Source organism: Peromyscus eremicus, chromosome 1 (assembly GCF_949786415.1).
Source record: "Peromyscus eremicus chromosome 1, PerEre_H2_v1, whole genome shotgun sequence".
NCBI lineage: Eukaryota > Metazoa > Chordata > Mammalia > Rodentia > Cricetidae > Peromyscus > Peromyscus eremicus.
The window spans coordinates 132,015,259-132,034,010 of NC_081416.1; the positions used below are offsets into that span (position 1 = coordinate 132,015,259).

Here is an 18,752-nt window from a genome sequence, read left to right on the forward strand (position 1 = left end):
ACCAAAAAACTGGACGCAGTGGCTTGTATCCATAATCCCAAATGAAATCCGAGGTGGTGACAGGAGAGTCAGATGGAAACTCATGGGCCAGCCGGCATGGAATATACATAGTGGCAGATATAAGAAGAGACCCTGCTTCAACAAGATGGAAGGAGGAACTGATTCTTCCAAGTTGTACTCTGGCCTCTACATATGCACTGTGGTACATGTATTCCTGAACTGGCTAACACACCTAACAGTAACAATTAAGACACTTAAAAAAAAAAATTAAACTTTGTCATCCTGATCTTGGACTTGAGTAGCCCCATGAACAAGCCCTGGCTACCCTATCCTGCTTCAGAGTGAGAAACACACAAGAGCCAGTCACCTGTTGCCCAGCTGACAGCCATAAGGGATGCTGCAAGCCCAGCCAGCTTCTAGATGAGCCACAGATCCATGACTGAGAGCAATCAAACTTGGAGAAGCCAAGCATCATAGACCCTTGGGGATAAGAGCTTATTTTACCCATGATGGCTTATAATGCAGGGAATGCTAATGTGCACACCTTCCAAATCAGGCCACTTTGGTGAGCTCCTGGGATTTGCACTTCATTCATGCCCTATTTCAGGGTCTGCGGGATGTTTTGATGATGCCAAAGTGGGTATGAAATGACCTTTGAGGTTTGAATCAGGTGTTTCAAAATAAGGAAGGCTGTATCCACACCTTCAGAAATTTGCTGTGGTCTCAGGGTGCTAAAAAAAAGGCAGCAAGGGGCTGGCTAGTGAAGTTTCCCAAGTACCACAAAGGCCTGTTTTTACACTACCATGTGGACCCCAAGGAAGATGCAGCTACTGAGCAATAAATATGCCTACAATTGCTCAACACTGGAGTCTTCTCTTCATTTGTGAATGTTGTGATCCCTGCAAATTATTATTTATTTTTTACATTTACTTATGTGAATGTGTTGGGGCACACATGTGGAGGTCAGAGTACAACTTGTAGGAATCAGTATGTGGGTATGCAAAAAAGAAAAAGGAAGAAGATAATGTCCAGAGTAAGCTTTGAGCATGTAGCTAGAGTTTTCCTGCCTGGCCCATGGTCAGGACAAATCTCTCTCGCCTGCCAGTCCCACAGCTGCTCAGACCCAACCAAGTAAACACAGAGATTTATATTAGTTACAAACTGTATGGCCGTGGCAGGCTTCTTGCTAACTGTTCTTACAGCTTAAATAAATCCATTTCTATAAATCTATACCTTGCCACGTGGCTCGTGGCTTACCGGCATCTTCACATGCTGTTTGTCATCGTGGCGGCCGGCAGTGTCTCTCTCTCAGCCTTCCACTTCCCAGCTTTATTCTCCTCCTTGTCCCGCCTATCCTTCCTGCCTGGCCACTGGCCAATCAGTGATTTATTTATTGACCAATCAGCAACACACTTGACATACAGACCATCCCACAGCATGAGCACCCAGTGGTTAGAAGTCAGAAAGGTTAGTAAAAGCAGCAGAAGAATGGTGGATGTGGTGACATCACCCTAGCAGCTGCCTTTCTCACAAAGGTAAGGCGGAACACACAGCCAGGGTTTCAAACAGGTTTTGTTTGTTTGATTGGTTTGGGTTTTTTGTTTTCCGAGACAGGATTTCTCTGTGTAGCCCTGTGATTTGCTCTGTAGATCAGGCTGGCCTCAAACTCAGAGAACTGCCTCCCAAGTGTAGTTGATTTCTTCTTGCTCTTTGGGGGCCTGCCACCCAGCTCTCAAATAATACACAGAAACTTATTCTTTCTTATGAATGCCCAACCATAGCTTGGCTTGTTTCTAGTCAGCTTTTCTAAAATTATTCCTCTACCTTTTGCCTCTGGGCTTTTATCTTTCTCTATTTTATATACCTTTCTTTACTTCTGACTCCAGAGCTGGCGGTGTGGCTGGCCCCTGATATCCTCCTCTCCTCCTTTTCTTGCTCCTCCATCCTCTCTTCCCAGATTTCTCCTCCTATTTATTCTCTCTGCCTACCAGCCCCACCTATTTCTCTCTCTTGCCTAGCTATTGGCCGTTCAGCTCTTTATTAGACCAATCAGGTGTTTTAGACAGGCAAAGTAGCACAGCTTCACAGAGTTAAACAAATGCAACATAAAAAAATGCAATACATCATTGCATCACTTAAACAAATACTCTTTAGCATATTCTCATCTTAAACTAATATTCCACAACACCTGTGTACTGGGATTAAAGGTGTATGCCACCACCACCCAGCTTCAAACAGGTTTTATGACTGGCTCAGTCCATTCTTCTGTGTGAGGCTTGAGTGTTAACCTTTGTACTCCTGCCCTCAGTTCCTTCTTTCTAGAGCAGGCAGACCTTGAGTGATGCCAGGCTACCCATCTGAAGTGCTTATTGCCCTCAATTTGTCATACACAATTTCCACAGAGTAGTTCTTTCTTTAGCTGGACTAAGCTGCCCACACCTTGATTAGCTCAGACTTTGGATGACAGAACACAGGGATGAAATAGACTCCACGGATTAGCATTGAACAAGTTACTTAACTCCTCTAAGCTTCAGTTCCTAAAAACCAAACTACCTGCTTCACAGGCACAGAATATTAACCAGGTTTGCAGATACCACATGGCAAGTGCTTTTCCTATTATACAGGTGGCATCTCATTATATAACACTCATTTGTACAAGGGTGACACCATTATTCCATCAATTCTGTATGACATCACCATCAAAACCTGCCAGACATGCCTAATAGTACACAAAGCCACACCCTTCTAGTACCTTTTCTCCTATTTAGTTTCTACTACAAATCAACACTGCCTTAGTTGAGAGCCACTTAACACAACTCAATCCCTCTAGACTCCAAGCCTTAATGAGCTATTTGTTTCTTTTTTTTTTTTTTTTTTTTTTGGTTTTTCGAGACAGGGTTTCTCTGCGTAGCTTTGCGCCTTTCCTGGAACTCACTTGGTAGCCCAGGCTGGCCTCGAACTCACAGAGATCCGCCTGGCTCTGCCTCCCGAGTGCTGGGATTAAAGGCGTGCGCCACCACCGCCCGGCGAGCTATTTGTTTCTAATTGCAGTGCTACAGCCATCCTAACTCGTCCCTCAAGCCTTCCCCAAGACTTTTAGCCTCCACATTGCCCAGCCTGTCCTTGAACTCAAAGTCCTCCTGACAGCCTCCTGAGTGCTGTGACTACATGAGTACTCCAGGTCAAGCTCCCCAACCAAGTCCTACAAAGACCGTTTCCTCTTTTATATGTCAAGACGGACAACCACATACTATTTTGCGTCTATAGACTTCTAACTTTCTACCAAGTGTGCTATTCTGGGTTAATACTTTTTCCTTTCCATGACTGACTCTATGGCAAGAGTATCCAACATCCACCATGTAAGCCAAAGCTGGCCCGAGTGAAGAATGGTTTTGCTGCTTAAAACAGCTGTTAAATAATATAAACATCAAAGACTGTAGCTGGGCATGGTGGTGCTAGGCTCAACACTCAGGAGGCAGAGGCAGGCGGATCTCTGAGTTCCAGGACAGCCAGGTCTACACATAGAGAACCTGTCTTGAAAAGCAATCAAACAATCAAACTGTGACACACACACACACACACACACACACACACACACACACAATCAGTAGAGTCTTGCAGAAAATCCCTAGCAAGTCCTCTCAAGAACAAATGAGACATATGTATAAAGGAAGTTCTGGCAACTCAAACAAGACTCTGTTGTTGGGTTTGGTGTGTGGCGAGATAGGGTTTTGCTACCTAGATCAGTCTGGCAATCCCCCGGTGTCTGCAGTATTTACAGGCAAGTACCACCATGCCTGTCTGTCTTCTTTTGAAACATGTTTTAGCAGTTTATCACAGTGTACTTGAGTTTCCTTAGACAGAGTCTCGCTATCTAGCTCTGATGAGCCTTGAACTCAGCACGTAGCTAAGGCTGGCCTCAAATGTGCAGTTATCCTCAGGCCCCAGTGTGGGGTCATAGGCTGCACCACCATAGCCTGCTGTGCTATTTCTTTAGCCAACTAAGGGAGCAACTAAATCCCAAGGAGTCTGTCAACCTCTAAAGTCACCAAGGCTACCTGCCACTAGCCATGAGCAATAAGTAAAATAATTGGAGACTGAATGACAAAAAGCTGTTTAATATCTGATAGACAAAGTCAAGCTCACAAAGAAATGTCCTTGAGTTTAATAAAGATGCTAAAAATGTTACTTTTCAAGTATTTAGCTTTTCTTTTTTACAAAGTTCTGTACATAAAAATAAATATACAGAAGTAAACCCCATCAACTGTTACATCAGTAATCCTCACTGGTGGGCTCACCATTTATAAGGAAGACATCATTCAACGCATCCTGTCACAGAGACTGTCCTATCAGCAAGGACTTCTACCAGAATAGATCATCACCAGGCCTCCTTTACCAAGTTTGCTAAATAGCAAGAGGCCTTCAACCTACCGACTAGCAAGGTGCCATGAAATTAATGGCTGTCTCATCTCTAAGTAGACTGTGACCTAATGGCAACGTCTATAGCTCATACTGATCAAAGCCCTTAAAATACAGGTAGTTAAGAACGGAACTAAGCCCCACCTCTCCCTGGCTAGTCACTGTGAAAGTGTGCGTAAGGCAATTGAGTTGAGGGTTAAGGGTTCACCTTGCTAATGTCAGAGTGACACTAACAAGAGTCTTAGCTTCATCCACCAGATGATGGGCCCCTGCGTCCAGGTCTCCAGGAGCAGGTTCCACCCCCTTCACCAGTCAGAGGGTTATAACCTGGAAGTGAAAAGGAAACAGAACCATTTTGATGGCTGGAGATCAGGCAACATTCTATATTAAAACTATAACCACAAATCTAGCATGTAAAGTCTATATGCAAAGATATAGACTCCATCTCCATGGCCACTTCCACGGGACTTTAGCTATTCTATAAAAAATAAGGTGCAGACAGATGCGGTGCAGCCTTTAATCCCAGGACTTGAGAGGCATACAAAACATCAGTCAGAAATTACCCAAGATGGCCTGATTTAATTATAGGATGCCTCCAATTTTAAGTGTTACAGTTCTGGGGGAAAAGCTTCCCCAACGCAAGTGTTACAGCCCTGCTCTGAGGGGACAGTTTCCCCCAATGGAAGTGTTACAGCTCCAAGGGGAAATTCCCAACACACGTGTTGTAGCTCTGAGGGGAAGGCTTCCCCAGCGGAGGGGGACAGCTTCCTCTGTAGAAATGTTGCATCTCTGAGGGGAAAGGCATCACTGGCAGTCAGGAGCCAAGGAATACCACAAAGTCACACCACACAACAAACCTCACACAAGAGATTTATTGGGAGAGACACAAGAAGGTTCTCGCCTTGCTCAGGTGAGAAGCAGCAGGAACTGAGCAAGAGGTAGGCTTATACAGGGTTTCTTCGGGGAGGAGTTTTCCAGGGTAAGGACTGATGAGATTTCAAGTCCTGAGCTTGGCTGGAGCCCAGGGATTGGTGGGATTTCATGCTCAGGGATTAGAGGGTTTTGATAGGTTTTCAAACAGGGAAGTGGGCTTGGACCTTTTACCCTACACTAATCGTAACACTTAAAAGAAAGCACACATTCAAATAAAGGCTACTGAAGCTACAGAAATGGACTTTTAAAAAAAATAAAATGGCCAGATGTGGGGGCTCACACTTGTAGTTCCACTCAGGAGATTGAAGGCAGATTACCTTGCATAAGGCCAGCCTTGGCTACACTGTGATTTCCAAAACAACCTAGGCTAAAGTTTGAGATCTTGTTTCAAACTCAGAACAAAAGCAGAGCAGAACATTTTAAAAGGGTGTGATGGAGCAGGCTTATCATCTCAGTCCTTGGGAGGAGGCAAGAGGATCAAGGGGTCAAGGTCATCCTGGAGGCCAGCCTAGGCTAAGACCCTGTCTCAAAAATGAACAAAAGCCAATCCAAACAACCAGAATGGAACTTTCCACTTCTAGTAGTCAGAACTGGGTCACCTACATCTTTTTCCCATCTCTCCCTCCCACATCAGTTCCTCACAGCCAATCTGAGAACTGGGTCTTTGCCGAATGCCCCAGGGTCCAGAGTCAGTCTTATGTGGGTCGGTTCTGCTCCTTGCTCATCATGAAATCTCGCCCCTAGTCTTAGTTTCCTCATTTGCAAAGCCAGGCTGTTTAGGTTGGCCCTAGCTCAGGACAGCACAACAGGCCATGTACAAACTGAAATATGTCTGGTGAGCCAGGATGAATAATTAGCTCTTGAGGGGAGGAGGGGAGATACATAATACACCATGTTCCATTGCCTCAAACTCAGCCGGAATCACAAAAGATTGCTAATTACTCCATTTGTGTGTCCCATCTTGCTGAGATAGGTGAAACCCTCAGGGACAAAATGAAGACATGCTGCTATGGTGTCACCTAGAGTGTCTAGTCATGTTAATCCACAGAAAGAGGCTGAGTGAGCATCCGTCTATATCTTGAGAAAGTTACTCAGAGGAAACAGGGCAGCACTGTTGACCAGACATGGACTGTGTCTGCCAGACACTGTCTGTAAGACAGACTGCTCTCACCCTGGGTCACCTTTCCTGTCACAGTGCTATCAGGAGAACAGGAAGAACACTGAATCCAACACAATCCCCCTAATTGCTTAGTGAAGAGCCACAGGGCACTCTGCATCTGCTCCCCTCGTCTCTACAGTCCCAAACATGGGGACACAGAAACACTATGGAGCCTGGGCTGGCCTCCGCTTGGACAAGCCTGCTTCAGCAGCCCAAGTGCTAGGATTACAAGTATACATTCCATGCTCAGCTGGAGCATCTTAACTTTGCAAAGGATGGCTCAGTGGGTAGAAGGACGTGAGTGCAGATCCCTAGCACCCATGCATAAAGGCAGGCCTAGCAACACACTGGTAAGCTCAGTGCTTTAGCTTCGAGACAGGACTGCTGAGGCTTCCCGGCTGCTGAACTAGCTCCAGGAAGAGGGAGAGACTGTGTCTCAGGGAATAAGGTGGAAAGTGATAGCCCAAGACACCTAACGTCCTCTGGCCTCTGTGTACAAGCATGGGCACGTGCACTGGCACACTGAAGTGCCCACACACCACACACACAGAAAGTACATGTAAAAGGACACTATATCTTGTAAGTGTTAAGACTGTTAAATGTTTCACATTGCCAGGTTCTTACCACCTCCCCGCAAAGGCTTTTTGTCAGATTTTCCTTTGGGGGTGACAGATGAAGTAGAAGGCCCAGGACCATCTTCTTCCTGTTTGGACATACACAAGTTTAAGAATCAATAAATTCCACTTAGGGTTAGGGGTGTGGCTTAATATGCCACGCTCTGGGTTCAATTTACAAACCACGAAACCAACCCAAACCCCCGCACTCTACACGGCCAATTGCTGTCAACTCTAGTTACCTGAGGCCTTCCTGTACTTCTCCTGTAACTTCTGCCTTCTTGCATGCTGTCCCACATTTCGATCTTCTGCCTCCTTTTCTCTTCTTCAAGCTAAGAAAGAATCACACACACAAGAAAGCAGACAGGAAGTACTCGTGAGCTCCTACTAGTCTCAAAGAAAATGCTCATTTGAGAATTCTTAATTCAAACAGCTCTCAAAACACATCTTCGTTTCACTTTATTCCTTAAAAAGAAAAAAGCCGTTGGGCATGATGGTACGTACATACCTGGAACCCTGGCGCTCGGGAAGATGAGAGAAGACTTTAAGTTTGAAGCCAGCCTGGCCTATCTCATAAAACCCTTATTTAAATGTTTTAAAATGTATGGAAGGGGCTGGAGAGATGGCTCAACAGTTAAGAGCACTGACTTCTCTTCCAGAGGACCTGGGTTCAATCTCCAGCACCCACGTGGCAGTTCACAACTGTCTGTAACTCCAGTTCCAGAAGAGCTGGCATCCCTACACATACATGCAGACAAAACACCAATGCACATAAAATAAAAATAAGAAAGTTTAAAAAAAAGTATGGAAAAACCCCCAGTGATTCCATTATTTAACCCACCCTTATCAGTCCATTTTGGCAATGCAGAAGAAATGACCTGGAATGGCTGTGTGTGGCTGGCAGGCCTGTTTTGTCATCATGTGGCTGTGCTACTTAGTTGTTCCACCTCAGGCACTGGATCATAGGACAACAGACTGCCAAGTGCATTAGAAAGCTAAACACTATGGAAACGTAAGGGAAATGAATCCCAGCAGAAAATTACACTCAGCAATCAGTGCCAAGAAGCCTGTGGCATGCATGGACCCAACACACGTGATATTTGCTTCTGTTTCCTATTTCATGGACAGCAGCCATTTTTTCAAGCAACCAAGCATTGCAGCGGACATGTATGTAATGGGTATGCGATCTCTTATTTCCAAAGGAATTCAAACTCAATTCAGTACATTCTGGTCCTAATTAAATTGTGATGTCATAAGGATACGAAGTGCCTTAAAAGCACATATTCTGCGAATTTCCCCATGGTATGCACACGTATTGCTAAACCTGTCCCTTCAAGCTTCCATCCCTTATAAGCACAGGAAGTTCAGAAAGAACCAACTATCTCTTAACGTAAAGGCTGCTTTATACTTTTAGTTATATCAACAAGGTCTGAGCTGGGCATGGTGGTGTATGACTGTAATCCCAGAATCCCTACTCTAGGGAGGCAGAGGCAGACTTTTAGGCTAGCCAGGGCTCCCTGAGACCCTATACCTCAAAAACCGACCAAAGAATGTCATCATAACAAAACCAAAAACAAAATGAGCGTGGTGGTGCAGCAGGATGGCTCAGCAGGCAAAAGTGCTTGCTGAACAAGTAAACAAGCCTGACGCCCGAGTAGAGCCCCAGAACTCAGAGAGGAACGAGAATGATTGCTGTAAGTTGCCCTCTGATCTCCAAGTGCACACCATGGCATACGCATGCCTGCACTCACACACAAACAACAATAAACATACAAAATGAATGTATAGCAGATAAATTCTAGCATTACCTATGAGAGATCTAAGCTAACCATAAGCCAGGCAGATGATGGGCATTCAAAAAAAGCATGCACATACTATTTCCATTTCTATTCAAAGGGACCCACACAATGTGCTCATAAAACACTGAATAAAATATACCTGTAGAAATACCTAAGAAAATTGGACATTACATGGGATATTTAGGCAGTAGGTAAGAAGCAGGGACAGTGGAGACTTAATTTCCACAGAACGAACTTCTCTACCACAGGTTTTTCATTATTAACTTTAAAGTCCGGCTGGTGACTAAGGAGAAGACAGGCACCTAACTTACATGAACACTGAAGGCTGCTGTTGGAACAAATGCCTTAGGAGGGAGGATGTAGGTTTGTCTTATCATGGCCTTTCCTTCTGGGTCCCAGCCAAGCCGGGAAGACCAGACCCAAAGGATGACCAGGCAAAAATAAGAGAAGCTGCCAACTGGGACAGAAAGACACAGGTCCCTGGAAACCCCAGTGACACAGCAAGACTGATAATCTCTGGTGCCTCAAAGCTGGCAGAGGGAGGGCTCTTTTTGTAGGGGAGAGACAGCCTGGTGAGACAGGCTCTGAAGACTTGTGGGTTGAATGGAAAGCAGTCACTCCCATGACAGAGCAGCTCGATGCTGGTGTGCAAATGTCATCTGAATGAGGAATGTCCCCCATAGGCTCTCCAGCTGCCGGCAATGTTTGCCAATGTCATGGAACCTTCAGGAGGGACAGGCTCGCTGGGGAAAGTATGTTCTGGAGGTGGACTTGGAGGTTTTATAGCCTGGCTCCATTCCCTGTCCTCTCTGCTCCTTGTGTGAGGATGGAATACCATCAGTCTGCTTCCTGACCGCCAGGCTGGCCTCATGCTCTTGCTGCCATGACAGGCTGCATCCTCCCCCAGGGACTGCACACCAAAGTAAGCCCTCTCTCCCCAGCTGCTTTGTCATTCCATCATGGCTACGGAGAAGTGACTGACACGGCAGTCTCACTCCCCGAGGACCAGCGCAGCCCACCTGACTGCTCAAAGCAACCCTTGGTTCCTCCTTCCCCTCACGTCCCACCTTCCCTCCCATGAAAAAAACCCATGCCTTAAAAAACAAAAAGCTTTAAAATTCCCGTCTTCTGGTCCACACCTCCACCAACATAATCATCATCTAAGACTTATGCTGCGTTGTCTCGCTCTCCTGAAACCACTGCAGTGTGCTTGACCATACAGGTCATATGCAACACACAGCTCCCAACAAAGCTAAACATGGAGCTTGGAATCCCAGCACTTGGGAGGTGGACAGGCTGGTATCTACCCTGGCTCCAGTGGCATGTGACCCAGGCACACAGTTTCGTTGAGTAATACTGTTATTAATCTCAGCACTGGGAGGCAGAGCCAGGTGGATCTCTGTGAGTTTCAGGCCAGCCTGGTCTACAATGAGTTCCAGGATAGGCTCCAAAGCTACCCAGAGAAACCCTGTCTAGAAAAACCAAAAAAATAAAATGAAATAAAATAAAAAGAAATAAAAAGAGTATTTCTCCCTTGACAGTTCAAAACTGTACAAAGTAAGCATGCTGACCCACAGTGAACTAAATGAAATTAATTCTTGATATCCACCCAAAAGACGCACTCACTCACCCACAAACATTGCCATGTGCTGTCTTTCACCTAGTAATGTATTCACACACCTATTCCTAACTAGCATAGTTTCCTCTATATCATCAATGTTGACATAGTAGACTCTGAAATCCATCTTGAATTTACTGAGACACAACCCTCCTCTATAAGCTTGCAAATAACAGTAAGTGTATTTTATTGACTGTTATCACTCAACCTTGAACAATTTAAAATTAACTTCTTCAAAGTAAAAGCAGTTCAGGGGTAGAGGTGTGGACCAGTGATAAGAGACCTTGTCTAGCATGCTCAACGCCCTGGAAAAGCAAAGCAAAGAAAAAACCCAACACATTTATTAAGTCAACTCAGTTCATACCTGTCTTAATTTTTCCTTATGTTTTTCAACTTGGGCATTTAGATCTTCCTGCATTCTCAAACGAGCAGCTGCTAAAGCCTCTTGTCGCTTAACAACAGCATCAGGTTCTAAAATAGCAAGGAAAAAAAAAAATTAGGTATGACTCCATATGAAATAGCCTATAAATAGAGAGGTTCAAATGTCAGAACACCACCACACAATACATCCTTGTACACTCATAGTAGAGCCCTGAGTGCTCTGATGGCCACCAGAGTGACAGCGACACCCTACCACACAGTGTGGCCATCCCCCTTGCACCTGATCTCTAGGTGGAGAGCATTGCACGAAGCAAGACTGAAGGCTTCTGCATCGTTTTCACTTGATTAGCCCAGGTCTATGAAAAGAGGTGTAAGATCCTCTTCCAGCAAACAAAGTCCCTTCAACTAGCACTAAGAATATGAATGTCAGCCGGGCGGTGGTGGCGCACGTCTTTAATCCCAGCACTCGGGAGGCAGAGCCAGGTGGATCTCTGTGAGTTCGAGGCCAGCCTGGTCTACAGAGCGAGATCCAGGACAGGCACCAAAACTACACAGAGAAACCCTGTCTCAAAAAGCCAAAAAAAAAAAAAATATGAATGTCAGCTAGGTGTGGTGGCACACACCTTTTATTAATCCCAGCACTCAGATCTCTGTGAGTTCAAGGCCAGCCTGGTCTACAGAGTGAGATCCAGGACAGCCAAAGATACACAAAGAAACCCTGTCTCCAAACAAACAAGCAAACAAGCATGTTCCAGTTTTAACTTTTGGTTGAGGTAGGGTCTCATGTAACCTCGACTGGCCTCAAACTCACTAGGTAGCACAGAATAACCTTAAACTCCTGATCCTCCTGCCTCGACCTCCCAGTGTGAGACAATAAAAGTTTGCCACCATACCCACTTTTATTTAGTACTGGAGACTAAACCCACAGGCCATGTGTATGTTAGTCAAGCACTCTGCCAACTGAGTCACAGCTCCAGCCCTAGCTTACTTTAAAAAAAAAAAAAAAGTTGTTTTTTTTTGAGATAGGGTCTCACTATGTATGAATCTGTATAAATTTGAGGTCAGCCCTGGCTGACCTAGAACTCTCTATGTAGACTGGGCTGACCTCAAATTCATATAGATCTGCCTGCCTCTGCCTCCTGAATGCTGGGACTAAAGGTGTGTGCCCCACACCCAACCCTAGATTACATTTTTACCTAGATGTAAAATCAAGGCTTTCCACCCCAATCCTAGTACTAGAGTAATTCAGATGAGTGGTGGCTTGTATCTTAGTTATACTGCAACATAAAACACTTAACATGGCCGGGCGGTGGTGGCGCACGCCTTTAATCCCAGCACTTGGGAGGCAGAGCCAGGCGGATCTCTGTGAGTTCGAGGCCAGCCTGGGCTACAGAGCGAGATCCAGGAAAGGCACAAAAGCCACACAGAGAAAACCCTGTCTCGAAAAATTAAAAAAAAAAAAAAAAAAAAAAAAAAAACAAACAAAAAAACCAACAACAAAAAACACTTAACATTTCTTTTGGACATACCCACAGAAATAGCTTCTAGCTAGAATGGCTGCCCTTTGAGTTTTGTTTTGTTTTTTTTTTTAAATAACCAAATGATAAGTGAAATCGGGTTTGATGAGATCAGTGAAAAATCAAAATCAAGTGCATGCAAAATCCTAATGCTGAGTTTCTGGTCACTCACAGTAATTCTAGAGGTTACTCAATGGATGTAGTAGAGCACAAAGAAACGGTTTTCATTTTAATCCTCTCTAAAATTAAGAATTACTAAGCAAGATGTGCATTGAGTATGCTACACATAATCGGGGGAATTTTCAATAAAAATCTTTCAAAACCCAAACTCAAAGGCATAAACTGCTGCCACCTACGTAAGTAAGCTACAGGCGTCTTCATTTCTATCACATGACACTAACCCAGAACAGCCTCAGCTTGGTCCAGCTGCCTCTGCCTCAACGCCCTCAGTCGGACTGCGAGTTTCTGGATGACAATGTACAGAAGGATGCAGCTGAAGAGGATGTACCAGCCGTAGCTGGCCAGCAGGGAGCCCACTGGGGGGGAAAAAAAGAAACCAGATTCAAACACGGGAAAAACGCCATTTTTCAATAACACTCAACAAAGATAAATCATAGCTCCTGCCTTCAGAACCTTCGCATCTAGCTGAGGAAACGGGCTCCTAGGTAGTTACTATCTGGGCAAGGAACAGAAACTTCTCAACCACCAGGGGACTCGGGAGTAGTCTGGAGGGTGCAGGGCACAGCAGCTGGGTTCGGAAGGACTAGGGGGACGTGTGTCTATCCGACTCAGGAAAGCAAAGGCCCTCCAGACTCCAGGAGCTACACTCTGGAAAGGAGACAGCAAGTGGGTTAGGGTTGTGCAGAGCGGAACGCCGGCCGGAGGACTCCTGTCACTGCAAAATGAAGATGTTAAAAGGATTCCAGCGAATGAAGTCCGCGAGCGCCCGCCCAGCCTGGGCGACTTGGAGGTAGCCGCGCTCGGGCCCAGCCCGCTGTCCCGGCCTGGCCGCGGCGTTAACGCCAGGCCTCCCGGAGGCCGACCCACCGAGCATGGCGGCGCCCGCCGCACGCCCCGCCGTCCCTCACCTGTGACGTGCAGGAATCTCAGGCCCTCGGTCTCCAGCGCCGGCCGCGCGGACAGAGGTTCCTCGGCGTGCTCCATGGCTGCCGCCGCCAACGGCTCGCCCGCCGCTCTTCCCAGCTCGGAGCTTCCGGTTCGGCCCTATGTACACGTGGCGCTCCCGGCCGCGGCGGTTCTGACCTATCGTGGCTCGACCTGTCTCGACGCTCGACCAATCACAGAGGGGGTGTGACTGGAGGGCGGGGCCGGAGGACGCCCAGGCGGAAGCGCGTTTGAGTTTTAGGGAGGAGCTGGCGCGTTTGGAAGTTCTGGAAGGTCGAGCTCCATGCTCTGCTCAGCGTGGATTTGCACTGATTGGACACCGAGCATCAACAGATTTGAGGCCTCCTAGGGATGAGATTTGCATCCCATCCTTGTCACCGGGCCACTGAGGGTTGCAGCATAGGTCTCCTCCACAAACGTGAGGAAAGCGAGTTACTACTCCACTGACCCCAAATTATTCCTAAGGAACCACAATCCCAACGGAAGGAATTAATGTAGTAATGACTCCAACATGTTTAGACTATTACCATGTGTTACATTACCACATTTTTGGTAATGCTTCCCAGCAACATATTAGGAAAGCAATAAAGGAGACGGCTGCGATTTGAAATGGAACTGATTGAATCAAATTTCCAAGATCTTAGGTTAATGGGATTAAGAAGGCAACAACTTTATCTGTGGTGTTTAAAGGCGGAGCTTTTGGGAAATTATATGAGGTCAGTGTGGAGTTCTCCAAGGAAGAGGAAACAAGATTTATACGCACTCCACCATGACGTGAAACAGCCAAAGGACTCTGACAGAATTTATACCGTGCTTTGTGGACTTTGAATCTCCAAAATGGCAATAAATCTCATTGCTTCATAAAATTAGTCTGTCAAGTATCTTGCTACAGTAATAAACTAATGCAGTGATTCCAAATACTGAAGGACTGGTGTTCGTGGGATGAACACCTAGGGATATCACTCTCCCATCTCAGATTTCTCTTAAGTTTCTTCACTCAGTACTTCATATATTTCTGAAGGTTTATAACACATAAAACTTGCACAGGTTCAAGCTCAACAATGGAGTTCCAGCACTGGGGGTGGGATTGAGCAAATGGACACAGGTTCCCATCCCTAACAAAGGAGAAATCTGAAATTTATATCAGCCAAAAAGGGAAAATCCATTGTCTCTAATATAGTGTTACTTAGTATACCAAGTTTCAATGTCAAGTGTAGTTAGCCAACACAAAATAAATTCCAGGGTATATTTGTTGTTGTTGTTTTATTTTGCTTTTGATTTATATGTGTGGGGATGGGAGTTGTTGTGATTTGTTATTTTTGTCTTATTTTTTGCTTGTTTAGGTATTTGTTTTGTGGTATTTTTTAAAGACTGAAAGAAAAGGGGAAACAGATTTCGGTGCATAAGGTAGAGAGGAGGATCTGGGATGACTTGAGGGAAAAGTAAAGCATGATAAAACATCTTGTATGAATTTTTGAAACCAATACTATTGTAAATGTTAATAAGATAATACGGTTCTAAAGAATCAATATTTTAAAGATTAAAAAATTATTTTTAGGGCTGGGCGGTAGTGGTGCACACCTTTAATCCTGGCACTCAGGAGGCAGAGCCAGGTGGATCTCTGTGAGTTCGAGGCCAGCCTAGTCTACCGAGCAAGAACCAGGACAGGCGCCAAAACTACACAGAGAAACTCTGTGTCGGAAAAAAAAAATTATTTTTAAAAAGGATAGTAGACAGTTAATGAGTACTGAAAGAGGGGGATTAGTCTATTCCAGAGAAAAGTCTCCTAATTGATCATGCAACACAAAGTCATCACAACCTCTACAGAGCCAGACTTCCCACTTCCTTCTCCAGGCTCTAGTCAGTGTGTTTCCCATGACCTTCCCATTCATACCTTCTCCTCACCCATGCTTTCTCAGTCATGTTCACTGCTGCCCTTTCCATAATAGCTAGGAAATGGAAATGACCATAATGTACATCAACTGATGAATGAATGAATGAATAATGAAATGTGATTCACATACACAAAAGCAATATGAAATGGTCTTTCTGTGTGTGATGTCTGTGTGAGTCTGTGTGCATGTGTATAACATTAATAATTTAAAGAGAGGCATTCAGTTTGAGAGGTAAGGGAAAGGCATAGGATAATTTGGAGGGTGGAGACATTGGAGGGCATCAGGAAGGTAAGAAAAGGGTGAAGCCCCAGCATCTGGGACCAAGTGTTCAATTACCTGAACCTGTGGGGGACATTCGCATCAAAAACACCTCAGAGACCAAATATAAATATCTGGTATTGCAGATAGAGTGGAGCTAATCAGAGCATAAAAGTCATGTTCTATGAAACAATAGCAAAAATGTCCCCATATCTAAGGAAATTTAGGGACCAGCTGTACAGAAGACATTTAGAACCACAACAACCATGGCTGGATAATAACTTCTCCATGTTGTATTGTAATAACGTGAAATTTTAAAGAAATTTCCATTTTTTTTTTTTTTTTGAGGAGGTTCTCACTGTGAAGCTCTGGCTCACTAGACTAGGCTGACCTCAAACTCACGGATCCATTTGTCTCTGTCTCCTGCTGAGGGCTGGGATTAAAGATGTGTGCCATCACTCCCGAGCTCACAAAAATCGTTATTTTATAGCTTTTCACTACACTGAAAACTCCAAAAACACAGAACCAAACACATCAGAGAGAAGTTTCAAGAAATTCCATGTCCCTACAAAGGCAAGCCCATCCATGACCTCTTAGTAAATAAAAACAAACAAAAACCCAAGGAAAAACTTCATAACGAATAATTGCAGCCCCAAAGAAAAGAAGCACCAAACAAAATTACAGTGTGGAAGAAAGGAATCCACCAAACTTGAGGAAGAGATGGAGATCTTGCAGGATATACACAAGTTAAAGCTCAGGAGACCACCACACTGACAATGCACATGCGCAGTGAGCACTATTTGCTCCATGAACTGTCAGTTATGCCTAAGGTAGAACCAGCATGCTTTTGTTTACCAGTGTTGCTTAGCAACAGATATTCCATAACCGGATGCTTCTGTTTGACTGGTCAAACCATAGCCTCGCACTTGTGGGAGTCACAGAGTTAGGCTCTGGTTGTTAGACAGTCAGTGGTTAAAAGTTCATCATTTTGTAAAATTCTTTATAGTGTTGAGCTGATAGAAAGGTGGTCACAGCGATGTTCTCCATCCTGAGGAAGCTCTTCAGTTTTACGAAGGAGCAGAAAACCCCCATGGGATTTTGTGATGGCCCAAGCAGTGAAACAGGAAACTTGTCCTGCTGTTATTGTAAAACTGAGGACAGGTACAGCCAACCTTATGATCCTGAAAACAAATTTTATGAGACAGTGTGCACGGGAAAGCTCAAAGCGGTGTTGCGTCTCCTTGTGAAGAATTTTCATGTGAATGATGAGGATGAACGGAAATGGCAAGAACACTTGGAAGCTAAGGATGAGGGGCCTTGAGGAAGTCGGGTGATGGGAGAAGCCTACCTTTCCTAGCTCTGTTGTAGGCAACAGGGTAAGGAGAGATCAGCTGTGCTTTCTGGACTACAGTCTCCTTGATACCTGTGATCACACAGAGGTCCGGTGTCCAGATCTTTTTCTGGACGAGGAGAATCTTAAGCTCCAGCAGGTTTATTGTCACCCCGCAATCCTCCTATGAGCATTTTCTTATGGAGCATTGAATATAGAATAGAATAATATAACAAACTATAAAGGAATGGGATCTAATTTCAATCTACATAATAAAAACAATGTTCTATAAAATGCAGAAACTACAGAATTCAAGTAATGTTCCTCATGGTATGTCTTCCTCCCACCTAAAATTACCCAAAAAACATTCAATATGAATCTTTTATCTTTGTGTACTAACATTTATATTCCCCACTGAAAATAATAGATATAATCTAAACTTGATAGATGTGGGAGAGAAAAGCCTGAAATTGTTTCACATTATCAGCCACCTTGAAAATGGACTTTACAAATCAGAAAATTGATGGCTGGATATTTTTTTTAAAGATTTATTTTTTATTATGTATACAGAAGAGGTTGCCAGATCTCATTACAGATGGTTGTGAGCCACCATGTGGTTGCTAGGAATTGAATTTGGGACCTCTGGAAGAGCAGTCACAGTGCTCTTAACCTCTTAGCCATCTCTCCAGATGGCTGGATATTATCAGTTAAGGATATAAAGCTTGCCATCAATTTGCTGGATTAGTTTTATATTCTCAATGTTTTTCTCTTAGTGGTAAAAAAATGACCACTCTGTTTAAAAATTTTGGATACTGATAATTGGGGTCCCTACTCTGTACTTTTGAGCTACACCTCTAGTTTGAATCATCACTCTTTGCTTAAGGTGATTACTCACTTCCTTAAGCTTCATCATACGAATGCAAGTGAAACATCTGGTTAAGAGTGATGAGGTTGCTTAATTTGCCTGTTTATTCCGTCCCTTGACATCTGTAACCATGATGATGAAATAAGTAGTAACATTTAGTTTCATTAAAAGGGGAGGTGGAAAAACAAACAAACCAACAACAAAATGCCAGGTATTGGTGATGCACACCTTTAATCCCAGCACTTGGAAGGCAGAGGCAGGTGGATCTCTGAGTTCCAAGGCCAGCCTGATCTATGGAGTGAGTTCCAGGACAGCCAGACCAAACCCTGTCTCAAAAAACAAACAAACAAAAAGGTGGGGTGGGTATGATCAAAGTACATGATATACATATATGAAAATGTCATAATGAAATCTATTACACAATGCCAATAAAAAAGGAATCTTTTCCACTTGGGACTTTGCAATATAAAATAGAAACTAGCAGCAATTCATAAAGATAATGCATTAAAAAATAAAGTAGGACTAGGAATGTATCTCAGTTTGGTCAAATGCTTTCTTGTTTAGTATGAGAGTCCTGGGTTGAAAGCCCTGCACCACATAAACTGAGTACGGTGGCAAATGCTTCCAACCCCAGCATTTGGAGGCAGAGGTAAGAGGATCAGGAATCCAAGGTCATCTTCGGTATCATAGGAAGGCCACTCTGGGCAACGTGAAACTGCCTCAAAAATCAAAACCATGGGAGACAGAGGCAGGTGGATCTCTGAGTTCCAGTCTAGCCAGGGCTAGGTAGTTAGCCCTTCTCAAAAACAACAAAGCCAAATAAACAAAACCCCATATAT

At 44.4% G+C, this 18,752-nt stretch overlaps 1 protein-coding gene across 2 annotated transcripts; it reads right to left on the minus strand.

Annotated features, from left to right (window-relative positions):
• Positions 1–4,102: 4,102 nt before the first annotated feature.
• Positions 4,103–13,658, minus strand: Selenos (selenoprotein S). Of its 2 annotated transcripts, none has more exons than XM_059273251.1 (6): positions 13,529–13,658; positions 12,842–12,976; positions 10,907–11,013; positions 7,368–7,457; positions 7,136–7,214; positions 4,103–4,746 (listed from the first exon to the last, which is right to left on the minus strand). In XM_059273251.1, exons 1-6 carry the CDS (start codon positions 13,602–13,604, stop codon positions 4,667–4,669), a joined length of 567 nt encoding a protein of 188 aa, XP_059129234.1. In that variant the 5' UTR covers positions 13,605–13,658; the 3' UTR covers positions 4,103–4,666. The 2 variants fall into 2 exon arrangements, with proteins under 2 accessions (XP_059129234.1, XP_059129243.1); XM_059273260.1 differs by lacking the exon at positions 13,529–13,658 and adding an exon at positions 13,488–13,518.
• Positions 13,659–18,752: the final 5,094 nt, after the last annotated feature.

Excerpts from the sequence above, each read along its gene's own strand:
- Selenos (XM_059273251.1), bottom strand. The coding sequence starts at position 13,604 with ATGGAGCACGCCGAGGAACCTCTGTCCGCGCGGCCGGCGCTGGAGACC. Across the intron at positions 7,215-7,367 it reads GAAGTACAGGAAGGCCTCAG|GAAGAAGATGGTCCTGGGCC; the intron begins GTAACTAGAGTT and ends ATGTCCAAACAG. Across the intron at positions 4,747-7,135 it reads AAAGCCTTTGCGGGGAGGTG|GTTATAACCCTCTGACTGGT; the intron begins GTAAGAACCTGG and ends TTTCACTTCCAG.